Source organism: Meleagris gallopavo, chromosome 1 (genome assembly GCF_000146605.3).
Source record: "Meleagris gallopavo isolate NT-WF06-2002-E0010 breed Aviagen turkey brand Nicholas breeding stock chromosome 1, Turkey_5.1, whole genome shotgun sequence".
Classification (NCBI taxonomy): Eukaryota; Metazoa; Chordata; class Aves; order Galliformes; family Phasianidae; genus Meleagris; species Meleagris gallopavo.
Window position 1 is genome coordinate 174,164,129 of NC_015011.2, and position 11,105 is coordinate 174,175,233.

At 40.5% G+C, this 11,105-nt stretch overlaps 1 protein-coding gene across 1 annotated transcript in view; it reads right to left on the reverse strand.

The window, feature by feature from the left end:
- The window catches only part of LOC104917587 (transcriptional coactivator YAP1-like), a 47,892-nt gene extending 38,607 nt beyond the window's left edge, over window positions 1-9,285 (reverse strand). Inside the window, exon 1 of the mRNA XM_010729011.2 lies at window positions 8,867-9,285. Within this exon, the coding sequence (XP_010727313.1) occupies window positions 8,867-9,270 (404 nt within the window). The 5' untranslated portion in view covers window positions 9,271-9,285. The remainder of the gene's footprint in view (window positions 1-8,866) is intronic.
- Window positions 9,286-11,105: the final 1,820 nt, after the last annotated feature.

The window sequence follows — 11,105 nt, forward strand, 5'->3', positions numbered from 1 at the left end:
GGATGCAAACTAGAATGCAGGCAGTTTTAGCTTAGTCAGGCTCTTGTGTACAAAGCACTGTAACCACGGAATGCACTATTCACTGATCTCACTAAGACTGCAAGCGTTTAAAACTTCTTACTGTTAAACAAATGTAATTCATCCTGACCTAAAGACAGAAGGGACACTTAAAATGCAAGTTTCTTTTTTCTTCATAGCCATATGTATTTCTTTTTCCTTATGCATCTATGAATGGCCTACAAAGTCGGACATAGAAGATCATATCTAAGCTGCCAGACTTAGTAGGAAGATTCACATCTGATATGGAACCACTGTTGCATTTTGAAATTCCAGCTAAAGACCAAGAAGTCGAGGCACTGTCTCAAAAGGCACACGATCTGCACTTTACCACAGTCTAGTTTCCATTTTGTTTCAACAGTAAGGCTTCCTCCACAAAATATTTTTACCGGTCTTCACCCTGAGAAAAGTTTTGTTGGCCATGATTCCTCAGTTTCACATTTTCTGTCTAATAACCTTTAATACTTCAGATTACACTTTTGTAAATACACCTCATTCCACATCCTTAATTCAGGGCAAAGCTGTTTACTCTGATAAAGTTTTCCAAATAACGAAACGTTTAAAACACACCACGAATTGTGTATGTACTGGATATTTACATCTGCATCAACTATACTATAAACTCAGTAAGAGTGGAAAGAAGTTCCTTTTAATCTCTTTGTGCTCTGAAGAGATCAGACAGATGTTAGAATGAGCAGAATTACAGAATACGTGCCAACCAAACTTTTAAAAAATGAATGTCAGAATAGAAAAGATTTTTTGAGAAGCTGTGAGGAAAACATATTTAGTATGAAAACTCACCTACTGAGTTGCTCTTTTTTCCCCTCTTTACTCAAAGAATTCCATTTTGCATATACAACCTGTGCTTGTTTGCTTTCAGATAATGTGTTAGTATGTCATAAATGTTTAATTTTACAACATGTCCAGAAATATGAAAAGTTTACTTAACATTTCAGTTACAACAGGTAATTAGAAAGGAAAAGGCATCCTTGAAGCAATAACTATTTAAATAAACTCTTCTGGTACAGACAGAGTACCAACAAAGCTCTCCATAAATCAGAACTGTTTAGAGATAAACTAGCAATAGTAAATGACTTTTATTTGACTTCTCTATAAAACAGTTCAGAAGGAAAAAATAAAAAAGCCTGGCTTCACAACCTCAGTGTAATAATCAATAACTAAACTAACACTGATCTGAGCTAGCAAACAGCGTGTCAGTCTCAACAAAAGGGATCTGGTCTTTCACAATGACACAGCAAAGTCTCATTAGTAAAATTAAAGCAAAGTCCAAGACTGTTTTCAAGACAGCTTTGTCTCCTTAGCAACAGCCATGACAGACAGGCAGTATACTGGTAAAGATCTTACTTTACAAGGCAGCTTTATGTTACCTAGCTTTACTTCCCTGAAACACAGCCTGAAGTAACAGTGAGCAAACAGATTAAACCCCAGCTGAGTGAACCCCAGAGAAGAGGCTCCAAGAAGCACTTCAGGAGGCCATGAAACAGTGACACAGTCTTGTTACGCTGGAACAGGCCTTGGGACAGAGGGATCCATCAGTCCGTGCCGGCCGCAGCCATCCTGTCCTGTGTTCCTCACCACATCTTTGGGGCACTTGCCAGAGGAGTGCTGCACACAGACAGCTTCTCTAAATTTCCTGCATGCAACCAAATGAAATTTTCGCAAAGAATTGCCAGAGAACCCAAGCCATTTAAATATATGGGGGCTTACATAATCACACACAGCCTGTTTGGAAAAAAAAAAAACAAAGCAAAACAAACACACACACAAACAAGAAGCACCAAAACCAAAGAGGGGAGAACAATATACAAATTATTTCTTTTACAAATTGCTCATACAAAACAGCCAAAGACAGTGAGTTCCACCATTAATGAGTTTTACTGCATATGTATGCTTGCACTGTACAAACAGCAAATGTAGTTACACTGGAATTCACAAAAACACTAGGAAAGAAAGTTAATAGAAGAACTGAGTAGCTATCAGTTTCAAGAGGTTAAACAAAATCTAATTACATCATCTGAATTTGCTCCCAGCTGTGAAGACAAACACATGCAGTGGTCTGGCCACATATAAAAACAGGAGAATCATCCCTACTTTGGTTGACGTCTCTCCATGGTCATTTACCTCAATTTTGTTTTTCCCTTTGGTTGGATAAGGGAGAATGTATGCATCCATTCCAAATCAAGAGCCAAACTCAATCTGCTTGCAGTTAATATTTACTTGTATTAATAGTTAATCTTGCATTTCAACACTAAGTAACAAATCTTCATCTCCTGGGCATCATCCAATTACTGCTGGTGTCCAATATGTGGAAGTGTTTCTTCAGGAGCAAACTAGGATCAAGTATTCTGCTTTCCCACTACATGTGACCTAAATGAGGTCCTGCAGTCAGACATTCCAGCGTACCCAATGCTAACAAGTTACTTAGTCTGAAAGTCTGCTGCAAGAATGGATAAACTTCAGTGAAAATTTTGCTTGCTCTGTGTTAGCTTTTAAAAATACACAGCTGTTGTGCCTTTGGAATTTTACACCTACGGATTTTTCTCATTTGCAGAAAAGGAGAGATAAGGGAGCAAGAGACAAACGTTGTAAAAGCAGGTATGATTTTTTCCACATGCCACTCAGGAGTTCAACTGCATTTACCCATTAGAAATAGCTCGGATAAGAAGTGGGGGGACGGTGTCTGTCTGGGTTTCACGGGAGATTTCAAATTAACAACATTTTATTATCTTACTGCTTTCTACTGAATGGAAATTTTCATGATGAGACTGATAGATTACAGATTACCTTATGCTATAAAGGAGATGACTACAAAAAAACACAAATGACTGCAGTTCTTTGTCATCTTCAACGTTCACAATAAGAAAGGATATGAAAGGATAAGAGAATCCAGAAGATGCTCATCTTGATTAGTATTGGATTCTTGTTTGTATTTAGAAGAGGTCAATTGCTGAGCATTCCACAGTGGTACAATTGCTCCCATAGCTTGATGCTATTACCTCTTTTAAGAAAATATAACTTGACAAAATCTTTAAAACTGGAATAGAAGAAGCATGCTTTTTAAATATGGAATTCTAATTAAATCAGAAGTAGAAGCCTCTAAATACTGATCAGAGAGCCTCTATTATTTGTCATTAAAAGAGAATGGTTAATAAAAATATAGAGTCACAATTACAGCTGTCAATGTATTGCAGTTTTCAGACCACATTAAGATAAAAGATCTCAAATCAGATGTAGGAGATAGGTGAGCATGACTACAAAGCAGTATTATGTATTTGAAGAATACAAAAAAAAATCACATTGGTGTTCTCGGTAGCAAAATAAGAGGCAATTCTGCCCAGTTCCATAACAGAAGTTGAAAGGCTTAGTTTTTATGCTTGATATTTGAAACAACCATTTTTTTCCATCTTAATGAAAACTGTGTTAATACAATCTTGTTCTGCCAGGTCTGGTGCTGCCTTCTCTCTCTCTCCAGTGTGTGCACTCAGATCCTATCTAGATCTGTAAGAATTACATTCACCATTTCCTGCAGCTGGCCCACGCTTCCCTCCAGCATTAGCAGCTCTCAGCACAAGTGTGATCCAGTGCCTTTTAGAAGCCATGGAAAAGTTTCAATAGGCACTGAATCAGACACTTAAGCACAAAAGATCATTAACAGAGATACTCCTGAGAGGCAAAACCTGAGGGAGGAAGAAGTGTACAGAACAACAGACAATTAAAAAAATTCCTCAGAAACTTTAATTGTTATCTTACAACTAACTGCCACAGATTCTGTATTTCTCTCCATTCTGTTTTCTTCTGAGGATGATTAATATCAATACACTTATAAGAAAAATATATTAGTGAAAACCACAGAATACGTTTTCTGTTTAAATAAAATCACAACAGTTTAATAAAACTGTTTTTGGAACAGTCTTATGAAATTATCTTGTATGGAAGGGTACTAAACGCAAAGATACTATCGGTACATCTGTAATTTTTCTTAAGCAAAAACAAAGCCAAGCACAAGAAAAGCACTGTGGGCCATGCCTTTCACTGATGCCCACCCACTGAGCTGCCTGCATGTTCTCTGAACTGGGAGAACTGAAGGTGCACTTTCATCGTCCTCCCAGTCGCAGTATTAACACTAATCAGGAAGGTTTGCCCTTCTTCTTCTTTCTCCCTTTTAAAGATACAGAAATCTCTAGTACGTGTTCAGAATAGTTAGTATCATGGTTCTCTCAAAGAACAGATTTAAGAACTCAAGTAAGAGGCAGAAGGAAAAATATGCACTTAGTACTGATGTTCCAAGACCAAAAATCTAAAAATTGTCAAAAAAAGCCAACAGACCACATTGTGCACTACTTTGAAAGCCTTTTAGCTCATATATCTCTTCTTTAGCTATGTTTGAAAATGACAGTGACCATTTTCCACAAATCTCTTGGATTCATTTTTTTTGTCAGTCAATGACCTGAATATTTTCGTAATCCACCAATACTGAAATGAAATTAATTTGACGTTTAGCAAACAGAAAAAGCCTTCAATTTCTTTTTAAACTAAAAAGTACAAAAAATAGTCAAACTCATCAAAAGCAGTGGTTGCAGCTTTGGTTTCCAACAGTACAGCTCTTTTACTGTCTAACTAACTTGAGCCGCAGAGCCATAAACACAAGAGCTCCCAGTAACTGATGATTCCAAAGACACACACATCGGTACTTGGTAAAATACACAAGTGTGGCAGCAGTAATTCCAGTAGAGATTTTCTGGCCTGGAAGATGAAGATTAGTCTGGTGAGCTGAGGAGGAGGAAAGGAACAGATGGTACAGTTGTAGCGGTTGGCTACAAATATAGGAACAAAATTAAAGATGTGAAAGAAATGTAACAGCACTGCTGGTTACTTTTCAAGTATGACAAAACACTCGTGTATACTTGGGGTCCCACGAGTTAAAGAAAGAAAAGAAGTTATCAACAAACCTCCATGCTATCTTAAAACCATTTTGCTCAGCTCCATCCAGCCATGCCTCTGTATGGAGCAGGTAAGAAACGTGTAACAACCACCTATTTCCAAGGCTTCTGCCAGATGGGTAAACACCTCCAACACACCCACAGATACTAATGAAAACCACCTTGGCCTCCCTCAGGAAGTCATTCAACACTTCACAGAAAAAAAATAGGAAGTTGTTGATAAACTGCTTGCAAGAACTACTTCCTGTAGGAAAAGTAATTACAAGACTTGTTTGCTGGACAATCAGTTAACTTTCCCTCACACTACGAAATATAAAGCGTTGCACGACCTTTTTAAGAATTGAAAGCAGAAAACTAAGTTAAAACTATACAACAGTAATTCTGAACCTGAACATAGCCAGATTTCTTCTTTCTGGAAGTTGCTGTCTGTGACTCCCCCAGCATGTTATCTTTTGCCTAGAGTGACCCGCTATCTTCCTCCATAGTTCACTGAAATGTCAACCAGCAGCTGGCGAGCAGGAAGTGGTTAAAAAGCAATGCAGTTGACATCGCCACAGAAACCAAGCAAGCCTCCTTTACAGCATGCTTAAGAATGGGCTGAAGTGTACTGCACTGCAACGCTGAGATGACTCAGATGTGACCGCTCACAAACCAGGCAAGTCTCAACTGATCAGCTCTGTGTAAGTAGCAGTTTCAGTTAAAAAAAAAAAAAAAAAAGGGAACAGTTTTACCAAAATCTGCATTTTCACCAACGGAAAGTTATACTCAAGAGTCGCTGTCATAACAATGAGATGAGCACCAAGGAGTGGAATTCTGGCAAATCTTACATTGAGCATCAAGACATAACAAGGTTTATTTGTCTGGACGACAGTTTGACTTCCCAGATCCTACACTACGACTCTCACCCTACTTTAACATGTACTAATACGTGTGTGTTGTGTATCCTACCTATCTACACTCACACAGTTATGTGGCCAAACAGCTATTTTCTCCCCCATTCCTACCATTTCTATTTATCTGCACAAATTACTATACTTGCACCACTTTCATAGAATCATAGAATGGCCTGGGTTGAAAAGGACCACAATGATCATCGAGTTTCAACCCCCTGCTGTGTGCAGAGTCGCCAACCACCAGACCAGGCTGCCCAGAGCCACATCCAGCCTGGCCTTGAATGCCTCCAGGGATGGGGCATCCACTTTGACCCACTGATTAGTGGAAGTGACTAAAATCTTTGCAGTACAATACTCGGTTTTACATTATTCTGTTTGCAATAAAGCATATTATGATAACTATAACCATAAGGCCTACTGACATCTGGAAAAAATCTAATACCATTACCTATTCTGCAAAGATCTTTCTAGAGCTTGATTACCAGACTGTTCGCACAGTGGCTACAGAACAAATGGAAACAAAGAGCAACGCAGCTGAATACTTGGAAGAGACTGAAAAATCAGCATATGGTAGAAGGAATCACATCAAATTTATTCAGCTTCAGGAATCTCAGTCCTCGTGCTTTGAGCAGAAGCTTAAGGCACAACTAGACGAGACATGATTGTAACAGGTTTGCACATTTGAGACAGAACTTGTCACTCAACACTTGAAAAAAGACTGCTGAAACATAAACTTACTACTTAAAATTTCTTTGAACTTCTTAAAAATCAAATACTAGCAAAACATTTGCTTTGTAATTTTTATTTTATACAAATCTTAAGGGACTCCAATGAAGTTAGGGGATCTCACCTGGAGATAGCACTGAATGACCTTTTAGGAACAACAATGCTCTTCAAATGCGAACAGAATGTGAACAGTCTTCAGAACTGTCCTCATTAGACTCTCCCATACCACAGCATCACCCAAGGAAAGCCAAAAGAAAACAGCCCATTAAGCTGTTCAAAATCTCCCAAGGTCAGCATGTGACCCAGCAGGGAGAGGTTCAGAAAGTACAGCCTTTATTTTTACTCCTAACAACCTGGTTTGTTTCCACTCCTTTCCCCTTCAAGACACATCCTTCACAGCTAGCAGCTCTTTCAATCATTTACTTTGGATGTCTGATTGAGAACAAACGATCTTGCTCATGCAGATGAGTTTGCCAGACTTGTGTGTACTTTCCAGTCTCAGGCTCTTTATTGTTCTTGTTGAAACCTGACCCTTTGAAATGGATACCAGAACACCAAGACAGGACAAAATAACTTGCAAAAAAAAGGAAAAGATTTTTCGGTGATAATAATGAAACTGCAGAAAAGCTTTCCAAGATCAAAACTATCGCTAATTTCACTTCAATAGCCACAATTAAAAAAAAAAAATAAATAAATCAACTTTTTACGTAAAGACACTTTGCACCTCTCAAACTGCTCTACTTTTTAAAAAAAATGCTATCAGAAACATTTGTAACAGTAATCTTAAAACAACAGCTTTCCGTGACTGGTAAGCTGCTCTTAAAGCATTTTCACCAGCACAGTCAAAACAACTAAACTTGCTTTTCATTGAAGAACTCAGCCTGTACTTTCCTCAAGGCCCAACGAGCTAACAATCTCAAATGGCACAAACTTGCATTGTTCCCAAAATTCTACTTGTGCCCACTGAAGAACGCATTCTGGAACACACTGATTTGTTAAAGCCTAGCAAAGGCGACATCACACCATTGACATCTTTATGCAATTCTCATTTTTGCTTTTCTAACACAAAATTATTGTTTTCAAAAATTGGCATTAATGCTCAAATAATTTGACACAACTGCTGCAACCCAGTTTTGGTTCTGATAAGTGATATTAATTTCTCCTTATGAAAACACCACTGTAGGAATAAGAAAGAGTTTTAAGAAATTCTACAGCGTCCATTGTTACTGCAGACAACAGATTAGTTTTAAAAGCAACATCTATTTGATTGAAGTATCTGAGTTTGTATTAGTGATAGTTTTAGCAAGAAAGGTAGGAATACAGATGTTTTATTTGGCAAGCAAGTTTTATATAAATAACACACTGTGCTGCCTCTCCCCTCTCCCAGCCCTGGAAACGACACACAATGGATTATTTAGAGCCTTCCAATTCAATAAAATATTCAAAATACAGTGAAAGTATCTGAAGGCCAATTACACATCCTGGTGGGCATGCTTTCAGAATGAAGGACAAGCTTCTGCTGTTCTAGGGATGGAAAGAAAACCCAACGCTCCCCAATGGACTGGCTGTCACGTGGCTGGCATATGCTACCTCCCCTCTGTTCTACGGAAGGTGGTACTGATTTCACTGCACAAAAAAGCCACAGCCAGAGGAAGAAGAAACAATGTTAGAAGTTCTGCAATTCCCATTTCACTGCAAGGAAAGCAGATGGGTTCTGAGTTACAGACCCAAATACTGTTATCAAACACATACGTTCATGTCCTCATGAGTACAGAGCAGGCAAAAATGTTTTGACTTTGCATTTACACAACTGTATTTAGTGATAAAATAAGAACTCCTGACATATTCTCGCCACAACAGAGTCTAAAGTTACTCTATAATAGTTTTACATCTGTAACATAAAAATAAGGTATAATGTATTTTGACCCAAATGAGAATGCTGGCAAGATCCAGCAAGTGGAAGAATCACGTCGTTCAAAAATCTCTACATGCATTTCACTCGTTTTTAGTGTACAATGTAACAGACAACACTCTTCAACCAAGATTAAGATGGGATAAATACTGATTGAGCATCACACAATTTCCAGAAAGAGTAGAATTGATATGGGAGAAATTCCTAAGTGGTACGATCTTTTCTCCTACTAAAAATCAGGAGATTGTTTTTAAAATATGTATTTAAAAGTACAATTCAAATACTTAAATAATAACGATCAAAACAAGTATACTTACTTAAGGAAGTATCTCTGTCCAGATGGTGTCTTGGCCATCTCCCAGCCCGGTGGCAGAGGTACATCATCAGGGATCTCAAACGAAGACTGGCGGAGATGCTGAGAAGATGGAGCTCCAGGTCCAGTCACTACTCCAGAGGGTGTGAGTGTGCCAGGGGACACGGCCCCCAGCTGCAGCGACGCTGGAGAGGAATGAGCACGGACGTGCTGAGGGGTCAGGGCTCCTGCTGTCCCTGCATCAGTGCTGGCCTGTCGGGAGTGAAAGGATTCCCATTCAGATTTTTGCTCTTCAGCAGAAATGCATCTGTCAGAAGGCACTGCTCTTTCAAGGAATCTTTCAGATGAATTTCCCAAATTGGTCTTTCTAAAGTTATGTGTATTTTGCAGTTGTTGGTTAATTTGCATCAGACAAGTCCCCGTATAAGCCAAGAAATATCAACTATAAGTATTCAGTAACTGCTTTAAGTTCTGTATTGAAAACTGAAGTTCTTGCCCCTTGGTGCGGGCTTCAGGCAGCCTACAGTCAGCACACGAAGCATGGCATGCTGCGTGGCTCATTGCTGGACTGCACCCACCCATCACCATCACTTTCTGCTGACGGAGGTAATTTCCGACCCTCTTATTGAAATGGGGGTGTGGGGTACAAGGACACCCATACATACACCTTCTGTGTGGGTTTAAGGAACGGGACAAAGAGAAAAGCAAGAGAGATGTGCCCGTTGATGGCAATGAGCTCCAAGAGACGGAGAACTCCCGCACTCAACCACCAGAGCTATGAAAGGCTGAGCACAGAATTTCCTAACCTGCACACCAACTGCTCTTTAAAGGCACTCACAAAGAGCCTGCCAGTGCTTTATCTAAAGAAAGCTTCCGCAAACTGTTTGACCAGTCAATCAGAAGTGACTCAGAGACCATTCACAGAACTGCCAGTCTGAAGCACTAGAGCTTCTTTGGCTGTAGGAAATACACGTCCAAAGCCAAAAAGACAAAGCAGATCTGAAAGTTGGGTTTAAATCCTTTTTTTGTGTATTTATCAGTTAATTAAATCTCATAGATACCCCAGAATAACACGGCCACCTGCATTGAGATGCACATATCAATCCAGCCACGCCTTTCCATGCTGGTATTGCACCATACAAGGCCCCACTTATACACTCCAAGGGGGACATTTTGCTACATCTGTATGTGAACACGTCATTTTTTACATTGGAACCAAATAAGCTTACTTTTACATTTAAGCACAGTGTAAGAGGTGCAACTGTGTGGAATTTGAGGAGCTTTAATTCTTGAGAAAAAGAGAAGTAAGAAGTCCTTTCCTGATTAACAATATTTTATGTCACACATGAACAAACAGGGAAAACTGGAACTACCAAAAGATAGCCAACAATGGAGTCATGGTTTGCTGCCTTCAGCTGGACCTCAAGGTTGCACTGTAGGAACCCCTGAGTGGGATGAGAACCCAAGGAAGGAGCACACAGAGAATGTGGAGCCAAGAATAAAAGTGCAACACCCGTGTGAAAATTAAATGCGTTCTCAACAGGATACTTGTTTAACTGCAGATAGATACTGTGTTTACCAAGACACAGCAACAAGTAGCAGCTGAGCATGTGCAGCCCACACTTCTGCGTAGCCAAACTGCGATACAACTCACACCAACGAGAGCAATCTGAAGGAACCCCGTTCACTGTTGGATTCAGAGTGCAATTAAGAAGTCTGCAGCTCAGAAGCGAGGAAAAAAAAACCACAGGAGCAGCTCAGCCCCACCCCTGTTATTCCCTCTCCGGTCTCACGGTGCGAAGGCCGGGCTGCTTTTCGAGTAGGTGGGAAATGAATTAACCCGTGCGGCGGCACGAAGCGCCGGGAGCGGAGCCGCCACCGCAGCAATGCCGAGGGCCTTCGCGAAGCGATCGCCGCGACACGGAGCGACTTTCGCTCCGGCTGCACAGACAGAGCGAAGGGGGCCGACAACAAAACCGACTTTGCAGCTCAGAACGAAGGTCGTCACTTCGCAGTTACGGCTGAGCGGCACCGGGGAACGGCGGCGGAGCGCCGCTGCCCTCATTGCGGGGCGCGCGGTTAACCCCGCGGACGGAGCCGACACAGCGCGACGATGAAATGGTGGAAGAGACACATCCATATTGCATGGGGAAAAAAAAAGTTTGGCACGGCCTCACGACACCCCCCACCGGCGGGCCGTCCCGCAGCGCGGATCGGAGCCCTCCATCGCGGCGCTCCCCGCA